The sequence below is a fragment of the Chaetodon trifascialis genome, chromosome 1, assembly GCF_039877785.1.
Source record: "Chaetodon trifascialis isolate fChaTrf1 chromosome 1, fChaTrf1.hap1, whole genome shotgun sequence".
Classification (NCBI taxonomy): Eukaryota; Metazoa; Chordata; class Actinopteri; order Chaetodontiformes; family Chaetodontidae; genus Chaetodon; species Chaetodon trifascialis.
The window spans coordinates 14,181,602-14,207,511 of NC_092056.1; the positions used below are offsets into that span (position 1 = coordinate 14,181,602).

The 25,910-nt window shown below is 41.0% G+C and overlaps 3 protein-coding genes across 3 annotated transcripts; 1 reads left to right on the plus strand and 2 right to left on the minus strand.

Annotated features, from left to right (window-relative positions):
* The first annotated feature begins 1,079 nt into the window (after window positions 1–1,079).
* On the plus strand, window positions 1,080–5,876 carry ampd3a (adenosine monophosphate deaminase 3a). The gene is made up of 14 exons (XM_070960300.1): window positions 1,080–1,302; window positions 1,463–1,643; window positions 1,807–1,972; window positions 2,071–2,290; window positions 2,398–2,527; window positions 2,640–2,834; window positions 3,122–3,253; window positions 3,336–3,499; window positions 3,611–3,737; window positions 3,901–4,064; window positions 4,437–4,557; window positions 5,050–5,223; window positions 5,402–5,512; window positions 5,632–5,876. Exons 1-14 carry the CDS (start codon window positions 1,082–1,084, stop codon window positions 5,797–5,799), a joined length of 2,274 nt encoding a protein of 757 aa, XP_070816401.1. The 5' UTR covers window positions 1,080–1,081; the 3' UTR covers window positions 5,800–5,876.
* A 474-nt stretch (window positions 5,877–6,350) lies between these two features.
* lyve1a (lymphatic vessel endothelial hyaluronic receptor 1a) lies at window positions 6,351–8,772 on the minus strand. The gene is made up of 6 exons (XM_070960312.1): window positions 8,623–8,772; window positions 8,254–8,437; window positions 8,023–8,162; window positions 7,249–7,470; window positions 7,019–7,091; window positions 6,351–6,826 (listed from the first exon to the last, which is right to left on the minus strand). The coding sequence occupies exons 1-6, from the start codon at window positions 8,708–8,710 to the stop codon at window positions 6,682–6,684; spliced, it is 852 nt and encodes a 283-aa protein (XP_070816413.1). The 5' UTR covers window positions 8,711–8,772; the 3' UTR covers window positions 6,351–6,681.
* A 1,175-nt stretch (window positions 8,773–9,947) lies between these two features.
* Window positions 9,948–24,109, minus strand: mrvi1 (murine retrovirus integration site 1 homolog). The gene is made up of 20 exons (XM_070962036.1): window positions 23,955–24,109; window positions 21,287–21,393; window positions 21,146–21,207; window positions 20,298–20,471; window positions 19,658–19,741; window positions 19,472–19,515; window positions 19,234–19,290; window positions 18,151–18,606; window positions 17,985–18,063; window positions 17,019–17,139; window positions 16,833–16,863; window positions 15,675–15,815; window positions 15,323–15,454; window positions 14,281–14,434; window positions 13,912–13,961; window positions 13,531–13,671; window positions 12,671–12,732; window positions 11,946–12,056; window positions 11,524–11,652; window positions 9,948–10,956 (listed from the first exon to the last, which is right to left on the minus strand). The coding sequence occupies exons 1-20, from the start codon at window positions 24,024–24,026 to the stop codon at window positions 10,794–10,796; spliced, it is 2,370 nt and encodes a 789-aa protein (XP_070818137.1). The 5' UTR covers window positions 24,027–24,109; the 3' UTR covers window positions 9,948–10,793.
* Between the last annotated feature and the right edge of the window lie 1,801 nt (window positions 24,110–25,910).

Sequence of the window (25,910 nt, forward strand, 5' to 3'; positions counted from 1 at the left end):
TCCACAGTGTCCATGTGGTGCCATCAAGCCCCACAGCAGCAGTGATGCACACAGCTGTTGTCGGGATAGTGTTGTGTGTCTGGAATGATAAGCTTCCTGGAAGCACCCTGGTAGAACGGAAAATTGTCTTATATGACACCATGCAACATGGCCTTTCAATGTTGTTGCTTCAGCCCTCCAGTAACCACAACTGCATGATTAAGGATATCGACAAAACACTGTCAGTTCACCCAGGTTATCTCTTGGCAGAAATAGAGTGTACTCTGTATGACATAGCTGCTGTACTGTGTGTGCCAACAAGCATAGTGATTGACTGTAAAAAACATGTCGCACATCCAGAATTAGAAACTATAGTAAAAATAATCTATACTGTTGATAAGGGCTAAAACATAATACCTATCACAAAGTAACATGTCAAGAATAGCTCAGGAGAACCTCTACAAAGGTGTCATGAATTTGGAGAATTCAATGAAACTTGTCATTGTACTGGTCCACAGGACTAGCTAGTGTTTCCATTACAGTATCCTGTTGCCATCACTTGTTGATAACAATAAGCTTTATTATTATGGCACTTTCCAAATAGTTTTGCATTACATAGATAGCATTTCTTATAAAGAAGGATACATAGGTAAGAATGAAAAAGTTAGTGATTGTGAAATGAAGGGGGAGCAGATGAAACTTGGCTGAATAGGCATTACATGACTACATTACATCGAGAGGCTGAAAGCTTTGTGTGCTGGTGTATTTGTGGCACCACAAGATTTGATTTTTATGGGTTTCATTTGGACTTGTGTTTAAAAGTCATGCCTGTAGTAGTACATGAACAACTGCAGCAATTTAATGTCACTTGAACTAACAAGAGCAATTCACACAGAGCTCTCCAGGTGGTGCTGCTGTGCAGCAATTAGCTCTTCGATGTACTACATCCAAACCCTTACACAGACAGATTTGCTTGTTTACAAAACAGCAAAAACTGGTCAGACCAAGTAAAGCTCTGATAGGGGGGCAGACCCTCTTTGTGTCCTGTGATACATGTCAGTGTGAGCAGTCATTTTACTGTAGTTTCTATCTCCTTGCAGATATGCCTCGTCAATTCCCCAAGGTAACTCTGAGTGAGGCAGAGGAGGAGACACAGCTGTTAGCAGAGAAAGTGTATGCATCAGCCCTAAAGGAAGAAGACAACAAGGATGCCTTATCAATGTTCACTGTGCCTGAGGACTGCCCAATTGGACTGCAGCAAGCCAAGGAACATGAACTGCTTAAGGAGCTGGCAGAGCAGCAGTCAGAGGAGAGTACCAAGAGGTAGGCCCTGCTATTGGCCTGGCACCAAATCACAGAGGCTGTAGTCATCAATCAGATACATGTCCCAAGTAATCTTAAAACAGAAAAAAAGCCCTTAGTAAACAGTTCTATCATAACTTGCGGGAACGTTACACTTGTTTATATGTTGTTAATTTTGCAGGAAGAAAAGCTTGAAGATGATTCGATCCCAGTCAATGTCTCTGCAGATCCCTGTGAATACAGACTGGACTCGGTCAGTGGCAGTTTCGCCATTCATGTCCCCCAGCTCCACCTGCTCATCAGTGCCAGAAAACTGCCCTGATTACCAGAGGGTCACTATTAGTGGTGATTACTGTGCTGGAGTAAGTACTATAAACAGGAGAATTAACTGCATCACAATTTGAGAAATTAATGCTTTCAGATCTTTACATATTGTACACACAGAATGGCATATTTGTACAATTAGCAAAAAAGCTTAGATAAGACAACAATTTAATTAGCGTGTCATGTCCGTTCACCTTTCAGATCACAGTGGATGACTATGAACAGGCAGCCAAAAGCTTGTTTAAGGCTCTGCTTATTCGTGAGAAGTACTCAAAGCTAGCCTATCACAGATTCTGCAGAACCACAGCCCAGTTCCTCCGCAGCTCTGTGAACATGAGATGGAGTGAAGACGATGAGGTTCTACCAGGTTTGAAGTGTCTATATATTATGGTATTTGAAAGGTCCTCTCACTGATGTTCGATTGTGATTTATTTGACAGTAACAGAACAATGTTGGTCCGTCCAGATATTTGCCCATATCCAACAGATGGAGAAGATCCCTACAGCGTGGAGAAAATCCCAAAGAATCTGAACTATGAGCTGAAGATGAAGGATGGCATAGTGTATGTGTATGACAGCGCCGAGGCTATGAGAGAAAACCGGCCCCATGACCTTCCTTACCCAGATTTGGAGACCTTTGCTATAGACCTTAGTCACGTGCTGGCAATGATTGCAGACGGACCCACGTAAGTTGTCAAAACAAGAGCGTGCTACAGCTATGCTGGCTGAGTAAACAGCCCTGGTTGTATGCAGCACTGATTTACACTGAACTGAGGCTTGCTTCAATTTTCAGGAAGACCTACTGTCACAGACGACTAAATTTCTTAAGTTCTAAATTCTACCTCCATGAAATGCTCAATGAGATGGCTGAGCTAAAGGAGCTGAAGAGTGTGCCTCACAGAGACTTCTACAATGTCAGAAAGGTCAGAATTTTATCTACAGCTGTTCTGAACAGTGTATCAGTACATGCTGTAACTCGTTCCATAATTTTAAGTATTTGCAAAATGGATGAACATAGATGTTTCTTTCTCCCAGGTGGACACGCATATTCATGCAGCTGCCTGCATGTCTCAGAAACACCTGCTGACCTTCATCCAGAAAACATACAAGACTGATGCTGACCGTGTGGTGTTGGAAAAGGCTGGACAAAAGTGGACTCTCCAGCAGGTTTTCCACAACCTCAATATGGACCCCTATGACCTCACTGTGGACTCTCTGGATGTACATGCTGTAAGAAAAGTAGAAAATGCAACCATTAGGCTTGCTGTATCTTTTTGTGTTTTTAAATTTTTAAATATAGATTTAAATGGGGAGGAAAATTATGAAGTTTCCGAGTTATGTTCCCTTCAAGGTTCAAGTTCAAAAACTCTCTGCAACTTACAATTCATTCGCTCTTTCCTCCTCTAATTTGTGTCTCTTAATGTGACTGCCAGTGCAGGTAAACACCAGTATCAGCACTTTTCATGACTAACCATTCCAGGTTCACAATTACGCTTTGTAATTTATAAACTTTACAGGGGAGACACACATTCCACCGCTTTGATAAGTTCAATTCAAAGTATAACCCAGTGGGAGCCAGTGAACTTCGAGAAATCTTCCTGAAAACAGACAACCTCATCAATGGAGACTATTTTGCTCGCATCATAAAGGTATCATATCATGGAATCACACATTTTAAGTCTGAGCTGGTGCAGAGACAGTTTGGCACACTCTGCTTCTCCCCTTCAACAGGAAGTGGCCCATGACCTGGAGGAGAGTAAGTACCAGCATGCAGAGCCACGCCTTTCCATCTACGGACGCTCTCCAGAGGAGTGGCACAGTCTGGCCAAGTGGTTCATTCACCACAAAGTCCACTCTCCAAACATGAGGTGGATTATTCAAGTACCCAGAATATAGTGAGTGCTACATCTTTAAGGAACAGTGAAGCTTCTAATTTAAAAATACATCTTAAAGTATGAAGTCTTGAACTTCCTAAAAGTATACAACGATGGTTTTATGTCTTGCAGTGATATTTTCAAGTCAAAGAAACTGGTACCTAATTTTGCCAAGATGCTGGAGAATATATTCCTTCCTCTGTTTGAGGCCACGGTCAACCCACAGAAGCACAAAGAACTTCACGTTTTCCTCAAATATGTAAGATGTATTTTGGGGGGTTAATCACACTGAAAACTACAGAGACCTACAGAACCATACAAAAAGCATGAATTATTACTAATGTTTGTGACATAATTATAAAAGCAATTTACCCAACATACACCTGACTTAATTACTTCTTTTCCTTCCATTCTGTGTGCAGGTGTCGGGCTTTGACAGTGTGGACGATGAGTCCAAACACAGCGATCACATGTTCTCCTTCAGGAGCCCAAAGCCTGAGCAGTGGACCACAGATGACAACCCTCCCTACAGCTACTACGTCTTCCACATGTATGCAAACATCATGGTCCTCAACAACCTCAGAAAGTAAGAGCCAATGTCTTTTCCCTTCAGAACACACAGGTCTTCATTAAAACAGAGTACTTTGCTATGAGATTGATTGATTGAAAATGTTTGACCTTAGAATCTAGGATCTGACCTGGAACTGTAGGTCCAGCACTCAGTGGACAGTTTGCTTTGTAGATCTCTCAGGGATGAAGTGACTAATTATTTCTAAGTAAAAATCCTACAAATACTCAACACTTACAGCTTATGAGAGTAACTTGGAAGTCTCAATTTGCACTGCAGCTGATATCTATAAATATTCTCAGTATGACGGAAACAAGGATAAACAAAATAAGACACTTGCATGATTTGCTCGGATGTTGATTGAGTGGATTGTCATTGTGTCCTCTATAGAGAGCATGGACTGGGCACCTTCCAGTTCCGCCCTCATTGTGGAGAAGCTGGATCAATCACTCACTTGGTCTCTGCCTTTCTCACATCTGACAACATCTCACATGGACTCAACCTAAAGAAGGTACTTCAGATTTGTTAATAGGGTCATTTTTCCACTTACTATGACAATTACAATTTAAGCTGCTTGCTTGCTTCGTTGTTCCTGACTGAACTTTGTTGGTTTGAGGCCAAGAAAGTGAGTCCTAAAGAAAGAAAATCTGATGTAATCTGTGTAATTTACTAATTACATTTGGAAGAATCCATCTACATCTCACTGTAAGTCTGGATAATATAGATAAAGGCCTACAAATTCTAACTATCCAGTGCTTGAGAGTCCTTGTGCAGCCAGTAGCAGCTGCAGAATAAACACAACTCACCACTACAATATGAAAGATACAGCAATGTCATTAATGTAAACAGCTGGAAAGCACTTTATTCAAGGAGGCATAATGATTCATATGTACATCAAAGAGTAGCAGAGCTTCTGTCCTAGCTTTGTGTACTGTATGTGTGTGTATGTGCCATATGTGTTGCCAGAGCAGTATTCATTTTTTTAAACTTCATGTTCCCTCAGAGCCCTGTGCTGCAGTACCTGTACTACCTTGCCCAGGTGCCAATTGCAATGTCTCCACTCAGCAACAACAGCCTGTTCCTGGAATACTCCAAGAATCCTCTCCGAGAGTTCCTGCACAAAGGCCTGTGTGTGTCGCTGTCCACGGACGATCCCATGCAGTTCCACTACACCAAGGTTAACACAAACAAATATGCAGGAAGTATAGTGTTTCTGGACTGCACTGCAGCCACCTTCTTAGTCACAATCTTAGCTTAAATGTTTGTAATGAACATACTTTTGCTGTGTGCTTTGGATGGCTTTAGTAGTGCAGTGTGGGTAATTCTTATCCATTGTTTGTGTGTCCTGATTCTAGGAGCCGCTGATGGAAGAGTACGCCATAGCAGCTCAGCTGTGGAAGCTCAGCACCTGTGACGTTTGTGAGATCGCCAGGAACAGTGTGCTGCAAAGTGGACTGTCTCACCAGGTACAGTGACACATTCTCTCCTCCTTTTTCCATTTTCTCTGTCACACCAGACATGGCCAAATCTCCATTACAGTGGATTAACACTGATCACAACGCTTTATTTTATTGTTTGTTTAAAGGATAAGAAGCACTTTTTAGGAGAGAACTATCTGAAAGATGGACCCGAAGGGAATGATATCCGAAGGACCAACGTTGCCCAGATCCGCATGGCCTACAGACACGAGACACTGTGCAATGAGCTTAGCTTCATAGTCGATGCTGTGAAGTCTGAAGCTATGAGTGAATAAAATGGACCTCACCCTGCAAAGAATCCAAGCATACTGAGCTCACAGTAATCACCATTTACCCTAATTTTGCAAAGTGCCAGTGATGACTAAATGAAAAGTACAATATCCTGTCAATTAAAAAGCAATGCTTAGCTGGTCACAATGTGATAACAAAGGACTTCAGTAAAGTGAAGAGGCATGCCTTGGATGATTGGATTATTGTTGGCACTTTGGCACTCAAAGGTTTAGAAAAAGACATGTGTATAGTAGATTCACATGCTTGTCATTACACAAATCCACAATGTATAAACAATTGTATCTTACACTCCATTTTGTGATGGGAGTATGCCATAAACTTGAAGTTTTTTTAGTTACTTTATACACTGTACATTGGACATAGGAACACTTATGGTTGAGAGACTTTACACAATGTTATTTCAGACCACTCTGATAAGAGATGAATGATGTCTGGGACATTCCCTCTGTCTTGTAGCTTGTTTTGAAAGAGGTTTCAGTGAGTTTTTGGAAAGATATCCGTATATTGAAAGATTTGGGAGACACCTAATTTCATAATGACATGACTTTATAAAACTGCTTGACATTGTTGGTGAAATGTTGCATTTACATGTTTGTTCATTATCTGAAACAGTATGTTTAAAGAAAAAGTCTTCTGTCTGCACAATGATTGTATTGCGAACATTGCCATCTAGTGGCTAAATGTCAAATGACAGAAAATACTTCAATACAGTATATACAAAAATAAATGCACTTTTACTGCCATTCTGTTACATTACTTTCACACTAAACAAAGCACACGAGAGACACATCTTTGTCCTTATAGTAGAGTATTACTCAGTAGTTGTTCATGGAATGCCTCTTAAAAATATCTCATCATAAAAATGTTTAACTTGAATCTTCGTCCACTTCTATCCTCTCATCTTCCGGAGCAGCTTTCTTAGTTTCCTTTGTATTTGTCACACACGTCCACTCCTCTGTCTGGATGTACTCTTGCTGCTGCTTCTTGTCAGAGCTCAGAACACGACTCCTTCTTCATTTCACAGAGAGAAAGAAAGAAATCTTACTATGCAGTAACACATGTGGCAATAACAAAAGCAGAGTCACTGTTTAATATGCAGTACTGGGAAGGAAAGATGCTTTGCCTAATCAGCTTTCCCACAATTTTTAGACCTCACTATTACATATAGTATACAGTAGTATTTTTATATGGAAAACCACTTACATTTTTATGTAGGCAAGGATGATTATTGCAATAAGGAGAAGGGCACAAGCTGAGGTGATGAGTAAAGCCTTTCCTGGAACAGTCAAACATCAATGGAAAAAGCCATCAGCCAAGCAAAACAAAAATCACGCCTTGTATTTTGTAACTGTTACTACTGTTAATACTGTAGTATATTTTCTGCACAGTATGAATTGATTGACAATTGACTGTCGTGAACAAAATTATCATACCTCCAGCAGAGCTTTGTGCACTGCTGACAAACCGGGCTGGTTCTGCCTCATTGTCCATGGTCTCAGGAGTTGGCGAGGAAGAGGGAAGAAGGGTGGAGGAAGACAAAGTGTGCATGTTCTGGGTGGAGCTCACTGTCTTGGAGGGAGACTGCGTTTGCCCTGAGTAATGTCTCCTGTTCAAAGGGCTATCAGTTGTTGTATCCTTCAATTGTGTCGCAGCTTCTGTGCATACACATTAAGGCCATGACAAATTAGATAAGTTCTATTCAAGGTCCTTTTCATTTGATAAATGTATGTTTGTATCGTTTTAACTTTCTTACTGAGTAAAATTATGTCTGCCTCCCATTTACAACAGATAGTGATGAAAACTGACCTGCAACACTATGTCAAGTCTTGCACTTGACATAGTGTTAATATTGGTAGTAATGGTGGTAATGGTACATATTTAGTTTATGTATTTATTTAAAAATCCTTTAAGGTTGAAACTCTTTCATATTCTCCACAATTTCAGTCACCACAATGTCAAATGTTGGAGCAAAGTACATACATTTTACATACAATAAGTTATGTAAAATATACTACCATAGAATATAGCAGAATATACACAGCCTGTCAGGAGTATTCGTTCACATTAATCTGACTTAATACCTTCTGATCTGTATCAACTTACAATCAGACGTTTATTTTGTTTTAAAAGTAGCATGCGTGATATCGTCCATTAACTGTTGCATCTTCATGTGTCTTCATATAAAAATACATATACAAATATCATACCTGATTCATTAAAGCAAAACACATCAAACTCTTGTGTAACGGAGGCTCGCCACGTCACCAAGCCCGTCTGGTTCCTGCCACAGTTGGAAAGGGCCTTGCGGCGGGGAATGACTGCAAAATGTTCATCAATCCATCCAAACCTGAACAAAAGAAAACATGACATAACATGGCTTTTCATTAAATCCACCGAGATGACTGAGACAATCTCCTGCGTATCTTCTCTGGTCTTACCTGCACGTTTCTAAACCTCTAGCGAGAGCTTCATTTACTTGTGCTTTTGAGGCAATGTTCACTCCAAGCGACAGGCAGAGCCTCCGAGCTTCAGAGGCGTTGAAGGCATACTGAGGCTGGTTGAGGTCATTTAAGAAGCTAACCTGGAACACTCCAGCAATACTTTGGTTCACTGCTGGGAAAACTGTAAACAGAATATATAAAACATTTTCAGATTTCGTTTTACTGCATTTGTCTGAGCACTAAATATATTTTCAAATTAAACAAGAAAGTCTGCTTTGAGGAAGAGGAGTTGCCTTCATTTACCTAAAGAGAAAACATAGAATATTCTACTCATGAACAAATTAAAAAACAGCTTGAATTACCTACCTCTGATGTGGCTTGTGCCAATATTTTGATCAGAGATGACCTGAGTAATTGACAACACCACTGTGATGCAAAGCCGAATCATATTCATGACTGGTCAGAGTAGAGAGAGATGAGTGCAGGGGACGACAAAGTCTTCCACTTTTTATGTGTCTGTGAGCCAAATGACAGGGTTAAATAGAGGTGATGGTGTTCACTGGGGTGTGTGGACTCTGTCATTGCCAGAAAGTAAAGGAAAAGGAAGAGGGAAGTACTGCTCACAGGTCAGATCAAGATCCATCATATGTTCTAGGAGCAGGGCCCATGAGAAAAAGACAGGAGATAGAGGCATAAATTGAACGAACAAGTGCTTTTCAGTTATGTACATGTGCAATACATTTGTTGGATTTAAGTGAAAATATATGTTGGAATACTCATAGGAATCTAGTATAATACATATAAAAAAAAAGAAGATTGTGTCCGTAGAGAGATTTGCACCGTTACTGACATCTGACACTGGGCACTTTGTCCAGATGATTTCCTCCCATGGGGCATTAGTCACTCATGAACAGGCCTATGATCTCTGGTGTTCTCCGATGAGCCTTTGGTACGGGGCAACTTCCCACTTCCATAAAAACATCTCTGCAACAGCCCTGATGGCAGGAAATGACGCAGAGAGTGCTGACGAATGTGCAGCAATGTTTTTGTCAGATGTCAAAGAGATGCGTGGGCATAATAAATGGCTGACTGGAGCTATGGAAAAGCACAGGTACAGTACACTTTGGGGTTTGTGTGAGGTCATATGAAGACCCTCTAGAGGTAAATTACATTTAACTTAGATTACACTAAATGGTTTCCTGTGTTAATTAAGCTGCTCCAATGAGAATATGATGGAATTTTGATGTGTTGGAAAGTGAAAACAGGCATGTTAGTGAAGAAGAAAATATGGTTGGCATTGACTCTCTTGGCTGGGCGCAGTGACTTTCTCTGCTCTCTGCTGTTGCAGATTCCCATGATGACAGGACTGATAAACAAACGAGACATAACCTGTTAATTTGAGAGCTTTAGAGCTGCTGGTAGGTGGATTTTGTGACCTTTGGACAGAGCCAGGCTAGCTGTTTCCCCATGTTTTCAGTCTTTGCGCATAAGCTACGTTAACCGTCCATGGGCTGTAGCTTCATAGTTATTGGACCACATCGTAAGAGTGGTATCAATATTCTCATCTAACTCTAAGGAAGCAAGCAAATAAGTGAATTTAGCAAAATGTTGAACTATTTGTTTCTAGCAGCTATAATGATATTCTTTTAATTAAAAAAAGTATCACAGTATGTATGACCACAATATGTTTTCAGGCACCTTTATTTAAAGGTGAAGTGGCAGAGCATAAAATCCACAGAGGACAAACAAGACAGGTAGGCACACATGTGCAAAGAAGATAAAAATAAACCTCATATCATCTAAACAGTGCTCTCACAAAAGAAGAAAATCTCTCAGTGCTCTGAAGACATGATCCAAAATGGCACAAACGAGGACCATCAACTGCAAAATATTGCACTTAAGGAACTACTTTGGAATGTGCTTATATTTAAAAGTCTTTAAATACACATTATAGAAATTAAACAAAAAATAAAATAAAATAAAATAAAAGTATTCCTCTATTTTCTATATCTTTAAATATGACTTCAAAATCTCTCATTGGCTTTATTATCTACTGGACCTGAGAGATTATACTTCAACATTAGAGTATATATACACTTTTTCTATTGCGGCATTTAATGGAAAGTGCCATGTTCATCATCCAAAAGTACCCAAACCTGAACCTATCATTGCATACGCATCTATTTTTAATAATTTAACAATTCAACTAATTTGTGTGTATATATGTGTGTGTGTGATACCTTACACTATACACTTCCCTAAACAGAAATTATCTTTTTCTTGCTGCAGCAAAACAGTCAATTTTTCAATCCAAACAAATTTATAATTTAAGACAACTTTATCCATAAAGCCTCCCAAAACGTCTTCGGCCCTCCAGAGTCTGGGTCATGGATTCAAGTGAGTCCAAGTGTGGTGATATGGTAAACTGGCAGAGACACAGGACGACTGCCGCCTCCGTCATTCTGCTCTGTTCTGGGGTTCTTTGGTTGTGCTGAGTCCAAAGATCTTAATCTCACCTTGCACAAGTCTTTCTCTGCTTACGTGTCTTCATGTCTGTTGTAGTAGCCACTGAAGAATGTAAAAATACTGATAACCAGACACATCACCACAAACAGTGTCAGGGCGATGCAGAGAAGTCGCCGACTCCAGGGAATCTTGGGACAAAACCGACCAAGAAGAACCAGGACCTCGTCCATCCTCCTGTGAAGATAATGACCTCTCACAGTAAAACAAACAGCACATCTATGGTTTTATATGTCTGTTCAAATACAGTGATACGAGATTCTTTAAATGACAGATTTCAACCTCTTCTTTCTGTCCAATGCTTGTAATCATACGCAAATTATGTAGAGCAGATTACTATAATTCATATGCAATGCAGTAGTGTGCCATTTCTCCTGCTGCAAACAACATTGAAAGTATAAAAAAATAAGTATCTTTAATTGGTAATCAACATCATTATTTATCACCATTTGGGGCACAAATGAGGCGTTTCAAACAAATGTGTGTGCATGTCTGCAAAAGCACAAAATCAATTTTTAAAATCTGGACTCTTGATGTATTTAAACTGCTTTAATGGTGCTAACTGACAGTTTGAGATGCACCACATCTCAGTCAGGGCTTATAGAGATGCACTCTGACTTACATTTTTATTAGTTTCATATTATTGCTTTTTCAATGGAACTTGGAGACTAGTCATTTGGTCTGTTTATGTCAACACTGTCAAAGACCAACATTGAAAACATGTGGTAAATGTCTTCAGTTTACCTGCTTGTCTTTATCTTCTTTCCACTCTCTTCATCCTTATTTTTTAATTCCAGCAGTTTCTCTGCAGCGTTTGCTTCTTCATGCTTCTCCTCCTGGAGCACTTTACTTTGCTTAAGTCCCTCTTGGTAGCTGCATTTGAAATGTTAAAATTTACCAGCAAGTTTGACAGATATACAATAATAAAATGCCACAAATCCTGATGTCCAATCATCAGGAAGTAACTCAGTATGCAGACTTTATTATGATCACTGTAAGTGTCTCAAAGGCTCTGCAAGCTTAACACTATATACATGAGAAAATGCACCTGTACAACAACATGACTGATGGGTCCCATAAATGTGGTGATTCATATTCAGCAACAACAATGTCCATCACACAGTGTGTGTTTGTGCGTAGTTAAGGAGCAGGAGAAAAGGCCTCACCCTTTATTATATGCCTCCTCCTCGATCTTTGCCTTGATCTCGGCTCTGATCTCCTCTAAGTTGACTGAAGGCTTGGCTGGCTCACTTTCCTGCTCCGACACACTCTTTCCACTGCATTGTTTCAGATGGGAAAGAACAATCAGCCTTGGGCACCATCACATCACAACACCGTGGCCTTGTCTCATAATGGACAAATTGCAGCACTGGCAGAGTGGTGGTGTGCATTACAGAAACCATCACAGGCATGGCAAACACGAGCAGAAAAAAATGGAGCTGGCACTGCACATTTGTTATTGCTATTCTAGTCTCCTCACAGAACATGGAGCTCAGACACTTGAGAGGCTCACTTTATACGCAGGAGAGGACTGGAGCCTTGTGCCTGGTCTTTGTCAAACTCTTACACAAATGTTTAGATTACGACCCAGGACAGCATATCCATCAACTGCAGCAGGGTTTGATTATTCTTTATGCTTTCAGGGTTATTTTCACCTCACTGGGGCCTTTTCTGCGCCGTAAGACACATCCTGAAGGTCACACAAACAAACCAAAGGCCCCACTGCAGCACAAAATGCTTTTGATAAGAGTGATTACGAGCTCAGTCTTGTCTTGGCCCATTGTTTCAAGGACTGTATGGTGACCTTGGGAATCATCAATGGTATGTGTGCATACTGTATAGGCGGTCGTGTGTGGATGTGTGCAAAATACCACGACGACACAACACATACCATTCTGCAGCTGGTTGTGGCGCCTCTGTGGGAGTGTTGGCTTTCACGTCATTTGCTTCACACTAGAGAGAAAGATTTTTAAATAATATTGCCTTCAAACAATAATACATAATTAAAAGCATGATAGAAGTATTCACAACCTTTACTTAAAGAAATACTTCATTACAAGTCCTGCATTTAAAATCCTACTTAAGGAAAAGTACAGAATTTGAAATATTATGGGTTAAATGTATTTAAGTATCAAATGTACTCGAGGCCCTGTGACTGTCACATTGTTATATATGAACATATTACATTGTTAATGCTGATGCACTGATTTGTGGGCAGCATTTTCTTGTTGTGGCTGGCTGAAGTGGGACTAGTTTTAACAAACTTTATTTACACTTTTGTTCAGTGGGCGTCAGACACCACCAAAGAGTCAGAAGACAAGTCTAAGGGGTTCTGAGATGATTAACGGGGGAGAAAAGAAGGAAAATATTTAGACATTTTTCTGATTTTTGCTTTTCTGTGAACTACTGAATGATGTGAGGCCACAGAAAATTAAATGAAACCATGAGAGAAGTTTAGAGGGGAAAAGTCTCTTTAGTGAACTGCTTACAACTCAAAGAGATCTGAAAGAGATCCCAGCTCGACCCAGTTTTTGTGCATTGTGTTTCATAACATTACCATATCTTTAAATGTAAAGTCTTACTCTGTAAGGTAAGTGGTAACTTTCAGATAAATGTAGTGTCCTGAGATGACTCAAAAATACGTGTGTAACATACTTTCATTCAGCAGTCAGTCTGAGAGAGTAGGTGGCACTTCATTAAATCCTTGATATTTCATTCCTGATCATTTCCTGACAGGACAGGAAGACCTACCAGGACAGGAAGAGTGGCACCAGCGGTGGGTCCCGCGCTGGGACCCGGGCCCGGGCCGGCTGTGGCTGGAGTCTGACCTGGGATGTTCAGGAGGTTAAACTTAGGCACCACCGCTACGCTCACCCTACGTCTGGGTAGAGCCTGGAGAGGAGACAGAAGGTGAAACAGTGTTAGTGGTAAGAATGGAAAAACAGGAACGCTACATTTTTTTCTGCTAGCATGGCTGTAGACTTTTGGACACACAAAAATCAGACATCAGATTTCTCATTGCAAGGACACTCAGTTTTCAACAATAGGAAAGTGAGAGCTCTTGTAATCGACTTATCATTTAAACGACTTACTATTTCAGCACTAAAAACACCACTCGGGTAAAGTGCTTACCTTTCCAAGGGTGAGGGACATTGATCTTGACGGCCGTGGAACTCCATCATCTTTATAAAGATGAACAAAGTTACACAGAATACAGCATCACAAGAGCACAGAAAACCATTAAAGTCATGTTGCTGTTCTCAAAGCTGCAGTAAAGCCTGTCAGTAACAGCACTCAGATACTGTAGTTACAAAGGAAAGTTCATTCTTACAGAGCAGAGCAGCAATGATGCTAAAAAGGTGTATGCCTAATCAAACCCTTGCCTGGATAAAGCTTAAAGATATTTCCCATTTGCAAGCATGAAGCCCTTTGTAGAGGAAAAACATACGATTGGTTTGGCTGACTTTCATTCTCTGTTATTTTCTGTGCAGTGAGTCTTACCTCCAGTGTCTACAGACCCTCCATAACAGCGATTAGAGTTCTGGTTGGCCAGCTTCTTAAACTCCATCAGCTCTGCATGGTCCTTCTCATACGTCCTCTTCAGATTTTCTACATATTGCATCATGACTTCGGTGGCCTTGTTCATACGTTTCTCCTGTTGCACAATAAAACAGTTAGAAATACAGTTTAACACAATATTAATTGATTTATTCTTTTTTCATGGTTTGGTCTCCCTCAACGCTGCAAAGCTGGAAACAGGGTTGATGAGAGTGATGAGACTGAACTGAACGTTAAAATTTGCAGTAAAACCAAAACAATGAGCTAGAAGAGGCTGAAAATCTTCATAGAGCTGCAATGTTTGGTGATGATTATCTGTAGTTTTTCCCTACAAGAACACCCTTTCACATTACGAGCAGTTATTTTATCCTTGATTGATGTCTTGTTTTTACAGTATCCAATATGAGAGAAATGCACTGATGTCACTGAGATAAATACCTGGTAGAAAAGGCACTACAGAAATTCATCCTTTTCCTTTATGTAGCATGTGATACTGTGACTACCACATATCCAAGTTATTGTTTGTATTAAACATTTAACATTTTTTTAACATTTTAAGTACACATGAATGTTAAGAAAACATGCTGGAAGTCACAGGAACCATGTTAGAAGAACCTTAATTTCTGTGCAATTGATAGAGCCTTATCATTAGATCGTTATTAATAGATGGGCAGCAGTACAACGAGAAGACCATAAAAGGCTGTAATTCATCTGAGTGGTTTGAGATTATAAATAGCTAAAGGCCACTGTACTGCAAAAACACTAAATGTGCTCTTTAACTGATGTGTGCTTTGGCCGGCAGGTCAGCCACGACATCAGATAAAAATCTTCACCATAGTGTAATCTTTAAAGTGCTGCCAAACAGACATTCCAGTGGCCCGAAGACGTGAAGTAGACGGTATATTTTAAAGAATAGGACATGTGTACAATGCAGCATTCTCGTTATCTGCCATTAACCGTCCTGCGTGTGTTTGTATGACTGCACCTGTCGAACTGCTCCCACTATCTCTGCTCTGCTGGAGAGCCGCGTGGCCAGCCGGTGGAGCACTGCCACTGTCTCTATGAGGCGCTGGTAGGCCTCACGCTGCTCCAGATTCTGCCACTGTGGTGAGGTCATCTGTGAGAAACACAACAACATCTCGTTACAACTCTCTCAGGAAAGCAAAGTGTACATGAGTGTCTCTTTTGTACCTGGGATTGGACTCGGACAAGATAAATATTTACTATGGGACGCTTCCAGGAAACATTAAGCAGATAAACGAGCACTACAGAGCCACAGGGAGTTCTTCATCTCTAGTAAATTAATCTAATATCAGCTGCTGTTTTCCAGGGCTGACCTTCAGTGCTCCTTTGAACTCTTCCAGCTCTTTCTCTGTGTCTTCCTCAGTCAGGTTCCTCTCTCTCTCTGCCTGTTTGAGCCGCATCTCCAGAGTGTAGTTGTCATTACGAAATGCCAGCGACAGCTGGACAAATGCATTCTGTAGGGAGGAAGTTACTGTAATATAACTCTCGCAATGGCATATTAGACAGCACATTAAAGAGAGAGAAGCTGTTGGTGATGGCAACACACCAACTCAGTGGAATAAATCACAGGAATCCATAGGAAACGCTCCCACAGCACAGCCCGCACACACATACACAAATGAGAGTCAGTGTGGTTGTTTACATAATACTAACATGTATTTTTATTGGTTAACGTGAGGGAGAACCCTGCAGCCCTGAGACCATCATGGGGAACAAGCTGTGATTCTGACATTTGATCTCTTGATGCTTTTGCTGTGTTGATCAAAGCGAGTCTACGCAGTTTTCCAACACACGTGGGGCCATGGCTGAGAGGAAATCTATGACCTCTGACTGTCCTTATGCAGACGCATCCCTGGGGGAGCGTCGAGAGGGGCCACAGCTCGAGCCTGACAGCGTCACTAATGTTTGCATTTTCTCCACAGGAAATCACTCCGGAGTCTCTTCAGTCTGATCAGGAACAGAAAACACTTTCCTGTTGACAGAATACTGCCAAATCCAGGCAGACAAATTTTATGGGAGTGTAATTAACTGCTTTGGTAACAAAACAGGTTATTATAAACACAGGGCTACACGTGACAAATGTTCAGCAGTGAGTGGAACAAAACATCTGGCTGCACTGTTTGAAACAGTGTTTGAACACAATTTACTGCTCAAAGTAAGCAGATTCCTGTCTGTAGGACAATTTTATGACACATTGTAACTCAGTGAGTACTCACTCATGTTCACGCTTATTTACTGTGGAGCGTTTTGAATGCTTTCGTATAGCACCAAAGTGACTTTTAAAATGTTCAGTTAATAAAGGAATAGTTCAACATATTGGGAAACATTATCATTTTTGCCGTCTCACGATGGTCTAAACCCAGCTCACGTTCCCTATTAGTGGAAAGCAAGCAAAGCACCACAGAAAAACAAAATCAACTGTAGCATGCATGAAGTGAAGTACTGGACTGTCAATCCAGACAGATACCAACCTCTACTTCTTTTTCAGTGAGAGGGGGTGCACTGGAATAAAATCAGAGAGGAGCTGTTAGGAAGTAATGTATACATTTGTGCACAGTAAAATTAAAATGGAAGGAGGGCTTTTTTTGAGTGATTAGGCAGCGAAAACAAGTAAAACGGTAGAAGTTAACTTAAGCAGCTGTTGGTTTGTTACACACCAGCCTGGTAAACCTCGGTGAAGTTTGAGTTTTCTCAGCATCACGTCTGAAATGTTTGGCATGGCGTCAGACTTCTCCTTCGTCTCCTCACTACTGGCTGAGTTTGTCGACGGAGCAGGACCTGCAGAAACATTGCTGCATAAATCTGACCTGAAGAGAATTACCTGATCTTATTTTGAAGTCTCACATAATTGGAGACAAATTTAAAGTCAAGTCTCAAGTGCTTTTGTGTTAATCTATGTAAAACTACATGTCTTTGAAGTGACTATGTAACTTTAAGAGCAGCTACAGGATAATGATAATGTAATGTCAGTTACTGTAGATAGTAAAAGTAACCTAATTTGCTAACATTAGCCATCATAAGCTAATGGTAGCGAAGTGTGTTAAATTTCTAATTTTAATTCGCTGGAAGAAAAATGTGAAAAACATGTTATTTGTTCTTTCAAAAGTCTTGCTTTAAGGTCTCTAAATGCTGAGCTTTAATATCAAATTTAACATTTGTACAGTTTTTTTTTTTAAAGCTGTGTTGATAGTTGATAAATTTGAGACTTTTTGGCTTTCTTAGGGTCTTTAGGGTGTCAAGTCTTAATGCAGTGAAGTCTCAAATCCTAATTTTTTTGGCTGAACTCTGACTCAAGTCCAAGTGTACAACTCTGCCTGTTTCCTAAAGCAAACACAAAAACCTAAAATCATTTCCTTATTTCACCCCACACAGGTGCTGCACATGCTTTAACAATCATGCCATCTGCTGATGGAAAATGAAAACAACATTTATTTCTGTGTTACGAGGTTGCCAGTAAATGGGTGGCACAGAGGAAAGAAACAAGAACAGATCATCATCATTTACTGACTGGAATGGATTTTCCCTGAGATTCAGGAAGTGCACACCCTTGGCGACACTGCTGAGTGTTCTGCTGAGAGCACTCTCTGTCTTACATGGGCAAGAGGGCAAATACAAACCGGTACCTTTTTCCTGTTCAGCAGCTTCACTCAAGTCTGGTAACCTGGATCCCACAATGCTTTGGTTACGTATCAGCTTGTGCTCCTGTATACACAAACACACACACATTTTACAGAAGGGCCATTTTACTATGAATACAGGAAGATGTAATCTGCTGATTCAAAGCTTTACCTCTTTGAGTTTAGACAGTTTATGCACACCCCCCAGTTGGGTGGGGAGGTCCTTGTACCCTGAGGACTTGAAGACGGCATCCCTGGGCTTGTCGGAGAAGGTTTCCTCCTGTGTTGGAGGGAAACTCGGGGCTCCATTTCTAGAATTAAGGCTGCCTACAGCATCCCAGGAAACAGCCCTCATTAGTGGAGGGAAGGCCCCAATCGTCTTGATCTCTGCTGTACAGGGGGCAAGTTGGGTAGGTGGTCGGGGGACAGGCTTGGCCACCCCTTTTGCCGGAGCCAGGACTGGGTTTCGGCCCGGACCAGCTCCTTCATCCCCTTTATTGACTGCTGAAGGACTCTTAGGTAGAGCTGGATCACAGTTTTCCTTCTGAACCGCAAAGCGAGGTGTTAAAGTCCCAGAGGACACTTTCCTCTTCTCAACGGGCTTCCAATCCACCAGCAGTCTGTTGCCCTGAAGTTAGCAAGATAATGACTGCTATTAAGACATTTAGCATTCTTGTTGTGTTACTAATCGTGTAGTATTTGAATTACAAATCCATATTTATATTGATAAAGACTTTAGTAAAAAGCCATACACTGTCAGCACCTTCATTGGGCATTAAACTGATGATGAAATAAGAGTCTAAAACCAAATTATTCTCTGTGAGGCTACACTTAGCCACAGCAGTCAGTAGATCAACTAAGTCAGTAGGATCCTCCTCTGGGGAGCATGAGAGTTTGTGGAACTTCATCTTGTAGATGTTGAGATATTTCTGGAGGAAAATTTAGGAGGTCAAAGACTTTAGGAGTCATCCTCTGGGGAGCATGAGTGTTCAAATTTACCAAATTTATACTCATGAAAAGAAGTCAGTGAAATTTTTTGCAGCCTGTGACTCAACTATTGAGATGTTTTTTCCTGACAAAGTCTGCAAGTGAAACATGTCTTCCTCAGTGGGTTGACAGTGTGCACAAGCTGCCTGTGTTCTTCCTGCATGCCTTCACTCTTCTCTTTCTGTCAGGTGTGCTTTAGACAATATTTTGTTTCTCATAACGTTTGTCAAGTCTGTGTTAATATGAAGAGATGCAGAGTGAATCTGACCTCCTGATCCTGAGTCGTTAAGTCATGCTGTTCTCGTACAGAAGGAACTTCAAAGTGCTAGAAGAGAGGACAGCAGAACAAATTTTCTTGTGTTAATAAATGTTATGTGGACTGATAATTAAGTATTGAGTGGTTGACTAATTTAAAATCAGGCAATTTTAATTAGGGAAAATGAGCATGCATCAGAAAATATGAACCTCACACTATCGTGAGTTTTTGCTAACAATAATTTCTCTACCTGCCCAAGAGACAGTGAGCTGACATGGTTTGCCTCTGTGGGTCCTACAGCGGAAAGAGAAGAAAACAACCAACAAAATCATCCTTTAAGGCTCCAACTTCAAAAAAACAATTGGAAATAGGGTAGAAAAGTTAGAAATAAACAGTAAATATTCAAAGAAACGAGCCAAAGAATGAAATGTGTTACCGCATTGAGGAGCCACAGTCAGTGAGCTGCTTCTAGACGAGCAGGGTGAGGATGATGGAGTTGGATTTGGAGTTGGAGAAAGAGCTGTAGAAAAAAGACATTTAATGGATTTAAAACATCACTGAGTCCAGCTTTCGACCCTTTTTAAAGCAAATTAAACTGTAGGTGAGTTTACCGGGACAACATACCAATCATACCAATCATCCATCCATCCATTATTTATACCGCCTATCCCTTTTGGGGTTGGGGGGGGCTGGAGCCTATCCCAGCTACAATGGGCGAGAGACGGGGTACACCCTGAACCGGTCGCCAGCCGATTGCAGGGCCACATACAAGGACAAACAAACATTCACACTCACACCTACGGACAATTTAGAGTCATCAATTAACCTAGTGAGCATGTTTTTGGTCTGTGGGAGGAAGCCAGAGTACCTGGAGAGAAGAACATGCAAACTTCACACAGAAAGGCCCCGCCTGACCTGGGGATCGAACCGGCAACCTTCTTGCTGTGAGGCACACGCACTACCTGCTGCGCCACCGTGCAGCCCTTCTTACCAATCATTCTTAATAAAATGATATGCTATGTACAGTGTTAATGTCTGTGTGTGTGTGCCTTTGTGTGTGTGTGTGCATTTACTACCTGTGGGTGAGTCGGAGGGGCTGCCGGTGGAGCGGCGGCCGCGGCGCGTCAGGAAGCGGTCGCTGACCTTCCTGGCCTGTTCGAGCAGCTCCAGGTTCTTCTGTCGATCCTCCTCAGAGAGCTGCAGCTCTGGCAGCTGATCTTTCACCAAGTCGATCACATGACCTGCGCTGTCTGAGGGACACAATACACACACAGAAAAGCAAAGAAATGCAGTTAGTTAGTTAGAACATCTTTAAGAAATGTTTAAGTCGAGTCTGTGAGTCTTTTGAAGAAGGTATTTAAGTGGGATTCCTCTGTGTAAAGTCTCATGCTGAGAAATAATTCTGTTTGGATGTCAGCCAATAAATCAGCTGATGAGGGTTGACCGAGTCAAAGATGTTTTGATCTCCCCTTCTCCTTAGAAGAGGAGCTAAACAAAAGTAATCAAAGCAGCAAAAGCATTTGAGGCATGTGGGAGGACACGCAGGCAGATTCATCTCTCAGGACAACGATGACCAAACTTAGTCGAAATGTTGTGGAGCTCCTAGAGGAACTACACAGCATGAGCCCATTACTGTATCTTGATTCATCCTTAGAAAGACAGATCGTCCAACAAAATGAAAGCTGTTTTTAAACTGCAGTTTGGCAAAGAAACTAGATTGAAAGGTCAGTGTTTTTAATAGTGTTACAAATGTCCATTTAAAAACAGCTTAAAACAGCTTTTCACTGAAGGAGGAAAAATCAGTAACCTCAATTTCTTGCTGGACTAAAGCAAATGACGCTAATGATAACATCAAAATAGTTCTCATAGTGTTGTAGTTATCTTTAGATAATTAGAGCTGTATGTGTTTACAGGGTTTACCCACCGACTGTTGTGATGGGTCCTCCAGAAGAATTTCTGGCCAGGCGAGCTCTGGGACTGTGTGGCCTGACAGAGGAAGCAGGACTAATTCAGACACATTGTCCCTGTTTACAGTCATTCAGAGTTTAAGATGGCTGATGATTACCTGCTCTGCTCGAGGGGACGGCCATCTTGATGGACGATAGTGGCCTGCTGTGGGTAGACGATAGTTGGGGCAGTCATGACGACGGCTCGACTTTCGCCTGGTGTAGACTGTGCAGAAAAAAGTGTCAAAGCAAAGCAGAACCGCCACAGCGACAATATACAAGCACCGCTGTCATTTAACAGATGTGGATGTACTGTAGGACTTCAACTGGAAAACACTGAGTAGTGAACAGCCATGGACCTCCTGATGCATGTAGTGCGTTACCTTTAAAGCCTCTATAACTGACATTTTTATGATAACAAACACGCAGCTCCTCTCAGCTTTAAAGGCCATTATAGCAAGTTTCAGCTCATTGTTTGGCATCTGGCTGCAACTTCATTCTCTTGTTTCACCCTCACCGCTCTGTGTTTTCAGCTGCTGCCGGCAGCTGTTTCCAGCAAAAATCCACTGTGCACTGCCTGCTCACTACCAAGCAACAGATGCAGTTAGCAATCCAGAAACAGAGCGAAGAGAGTGAATTTTGGACTTATGATGTACTAAATGATAATGTTGCTCTGTAGCTGCTAGATGTAATAAAAATAAGCAAATTCAACTTAAAAGATGTTTACTCATCAGGTACAGAGCACATGGTGTAGTACTCATGGCAATTTCTTTATATTTAGCCCAGCGGCCCAGTAACCGACCAGTACATTACGTTCCTGTAACGTTACATCACTTCAAGTTTGCTGTGTCGGTCTGTGGTAACTTGATTAAACACGGCTTTATTTGTGTAATGTTATGTAAGCACAATATCAATATATCAATGGACATTAAAGAGATTTAAACTAGAATTTGACAAAAAGATCCTCAACAGCAAAGGTCCTCACAAGCAGGTTAAATGCAGCTTATATTGTACTACAGTGGAGCAAATTCCCAAACAGATTTGCACACAGAGAACCTGGGTGCTTTCGGGGCCCTCAGGGCAGTTACACACTTTAATCCAGCAGTAACGGTGAGGACTCTGCACACATTTGTGCAAACAGAAAAAATTTGCATCCATGACTGTGATGCAAATAACAATCAGTTAAATAACGATCACTTCACTACTCCTCTAACTGTCATGATAAATGATGACTTATGTTATGAACAGAATGAAGTAGAGGGTGGGAGGAAATATTCATTTAAAGGAGCATCTCCTCAAAATGCCTTTTGATTAAGGCATTTTAGAATTTTAGAATTGCACTTCCATGAAGATGAGGGACTCACAAGAGACAGATTTACAAAAACAGGTCAGAATCGAAGTGGCAGAGGCTGAGATTTCCTGACTTTTAGTCTCGTGTATAGTGTCAAGCTTGAAAAATACTAGATCCAGCACTCATAGCACCCAACATGCAGCTCAATAGGATCTTTCATTAGACTTAATTATACACTTCTTGTGGTCGTCTCCCCAGATCCACAGAACACATTGCTCAACTATTTCCTGAGGCTAAATTGTACTCCTAGTGACGAGGAAACTGAACATCATGTACTCCTTAATTCCTTTTTCATAAAATCCCAAAACCAGCATCAAAGTAAGCAAACACGGGCTGAAATCAAACACTAATTCCCTAAGAGCTCCCCTCAAAGCTTATCTTTGCACTAGAATCCTTATAAAAAGATTTCCTCTGATAGCAATGCAGCAGAAAGGCCACAGCTGTGCTGTAATAAAGGTGGATACTTTGCCCTGAAGATTAGATTACAAAGCTTCATTACATTCTGCTGAGAAGTCTTAGCTAGCTTGTGTGTTAATGAGCGACTGCAGCAGAGGACAACGTTCTCTGAGGCCTCGGACAGACAACTGTTTAACACTTGTCTGCAGGATGTTCAGTGAGTTGAATTCTGAATCTGAAACTTGGGGATGTTGATGATTTAAAGGGTCAGTTCATACAAAAAAAAGATTTAATTTCCGTTTACTTAATATGACTGATATCAAGCAGATACCACATAAACTTACAGACGGTTAAGTTAAAAAGCTTTAGTTGAAATTAAAACGAGCTGCACGGACAGACAGTGATAAATGAGAAGTTTTTTAAATGGAACTTGGTATGTAAATGCATCATTCAAATCAACTACGACCTTTAAATTTGACCATAGTTCACAGATCTTATCAAACCAATCTGATGATCTCAAGAACACCACCATCATCAAGCAATATTTTTTTAAAGTCAAGTCAGTTTTTATTTATACAGCCCAAAGCCACAAATCAGAAATTCGCCTCGAGGGGCTTACCAGAGTCTACACCCTGCGCTGATCTCTGAGAGTTCAACCTCAGCAGTGCTCTGCTATGGATGATTTAATGTGAAAAACAGGGAAAGTGGCCTTCAAAGACTCATAAAACACTCAGGAATCGGTGGAATTACAGATTAATTTCTAAACATTATGTGGGAAACTACAAAAATATGAGCACAGGTCGGGAAAAGTAAAATATGTGCAAAGTCAAATTCCAGGATGGCATATAGACTAACCACATGGAGCATTTCTAAGCACACACAGAAGTCTGCTGAGCTGAAAGCAGCATTTTAAAGAGGAACAGGACATTTTATATGAAGACAGACTTCAGTAGCATCATTCATAGAATTTCTTCACCATGGCCAAATGGATTATTTAGCGTCTGTTTTATAGCCACACATGCTACAAAGAGTGCACTCACTGTACTGGGAGAGCTGGAGGAACTGTCCAGCTCCTCGGGGGAGTCCTCCTCTTCCTCGGGCAGCGTGGGCATGGTAGGGGGCAGTGAGGGGTGTGAGCGGGTGTGGGGGAATATAAAAGGTCTCTCAGCAGCACAGGAGGTGTCACAGGACTCCCTGCTGTTATGATCACTTTGCCCAAGAGAAGATCCCTGCAGCAAGTGCTCCTCCTCTTCCTGGAGCTGCAACATCAATGACACATGAAGACACAAACAAATGTATGTCATGCATGAGCTGACACGTGTGTTCGATGAGTGAGCGTTGAGGCAAACTCTTGGAATCTGCTGATGTTTTCCTCTGAGAAAATGAACTGCATGTGAATGGAGATATTCTGAAGGAAGTCTTTTCTGGCTAACCACAGCTAAAAAAAGATACAGTAAAAAACCATCACCATAAACAAATCCCAAAATATCCTCATTCTCCATGGCCTTGGACCAGCAGTATTAGGATAATTTCCCAGCAGGCTGTTGCATCAGTACATTCATTTCCAGTAAGAACATAAGGTAACAATTAAATGGGAAAATGTTATCAATAAGGCACAGTGGGTGACACTTTACTTTAAAGTCTAATCTTTTTTGACTTCGTTTATGCCATGAAAATTTTGAATATTCACTTAAATGTGTCCTGTGGAGTTTGTTTGCACAAGCTAGGCCTATTTGGTTTGCACAAGGACGCGTATACAAGCATGCAAGAATGTGGGTGACACGATTCCTATCCTGCTGCTGGTTTCATGTTATTCCCCTGATCTATAGGTGGCAACAACACACGGAGAAATGCAATAATGCACCAACAATCGGTTTTGCAAATGTTATATGAGGAAGGAAATGCATTCAACACCTTTGTTTGACCCAAAGGATGCACGCAGTGTGTTACCTTTTGTTTGTTTACCGAAAACCAGCCCAGGGCTCCTTTAAGTTTGAGAATACTTAAGCTTCCTTCACTGGGAAAATGGAAGAGAAAAAGATGCACTAACAGTCAGATCTTGATGTTTTGGCTTTAGAAGATAGTGAAACATTGATTAGCTTCTTTGAGACCTGAACAGCAATTTCATCATTTTGATCTGAGTGATGCTCAGTAGAGCGATGCACACAAACAGAAACACTCAATCAGAACCCTTTATAACACGAACGATCGAAAACTTAAATAAATACCAATCATGACTGAGCCTGTGAAGCCGAAGTTCAAAGTGTTTTTCTTCTCACAGGGTGGGTTTCATCAGCCAGTTACCGTTCTGACCAGAAGCAAACTGACTGGGATGCAGTGGTCTAAACATTCAGTGCAACTTGCTCTCACGGGCTGATTGAGGCAATGAGCTCCTGAGGGACAGTAAAACAAACAGAGGGCCTTGTAGATAAATTATGTAAGGGAACACAAATATGAGTGCATGCTGTGTGGAACAAACATGGAGGATAACTGAGAGCAGAAATCCTTAGTGCACACTAAATGTTTTTTTTTTTTTTTTCATTTCAAGCTAACCAAGTGCGAATTAATACAAGTATGAGTATGTTGAGGAGAAAGCCAACAGCAAACAAAGTGATGCAGCACTTAGCTACGAGGAGAAAGAAAATAATTCATCAATCACTGCAACAGAGGAAATGCGAAAATGAAAGGTTCCTAAGATAAAGCCTGGGGATAATCAGGAGTGTTCATTTGAGCCAAAGCCAGGAGAGTTTACACTGAATATAAAGCAATAATGATCAATTAGGTGTGCAATGTAAACGTTTGTATAACCTGATGTACAAAATGATGATATGGTCCATGCAAATACATGTTAGGAGGAGATTTGCTTTGCTTTGGTCAAATCTTTCCAAAATGCATTGATTAATCATTTCATAATGACACAAACAATAAGAAATTCATCCTAGTTTACTTTCCCGTAGTTCAAAGTGACGTCAACAAATGAATGAGTCGTTTCAACT

Bases quoted from the DNA above. Each gene is read 5' to 3' on its own strand.
- ampd3a (XM_070960300.1), top strand. From the start codon at position 1,082: ATGCCTCGTCAATTCCCCAAGGTAACTCTGAGTGAGGCAGAGGAGGAG. The intron at 1,644-1,806 runs GTAAGTACTATA...TTCACCTTTCAG, and splicing joins GTGGTGATTACTGTGCTGGA to ATCACAGTGGATGACTATGA. The intron at 2,835-3,121 runs GTAAGAAAAGTA...TAAACTTTACAG, and splicing joins ACTCTCTGGATGTACATGCT to GGGAGACACACATTCCACCG.
- lyve1a (XM_070960312.1), bottom strand. From the start codon at position 8,710: ATGAATATGATTCGGCTTTGCATCACAGTGGTGTTGTCAATTACTCAG. The intron at 7,471-8,022 runs GTATGATATTTG...GTGTATGCACAG, and splicing joins GTTTTGCTTTAATGAATCAG to AAGCTGCGACACAATTGAAG. The intron at 6,827-7,018 runs GTAAGTGGTTTT...TGTGAAATGAAG, and splicing joins ATCCTTGCCTACATAAAAAT to AAGGAGTCGTGTTCTGAGCT.
- mrvi1 (XM_070962036.1), bottom strand. From the start codon at position 24,026: ATGCCCACGCTGCCCGAGGAAGAGGAGGACTCCCCCGAGGAGCTGGAC. The intron at 20,472-21,145 runs GTGGGTAAACCC...TGTGTCCCTCAG, and splicing joins AGGACCCATCACAACAGTCG to ACAGCGCAGGTCATGTGATC. The intron at 19,742-20,297 runs GTAGTAAATGCA...TTTTTTCTACAG, and splicing joins CCCCTCCGACTCACCCACAG to CTCTTTCTCCAACTCCAAAT.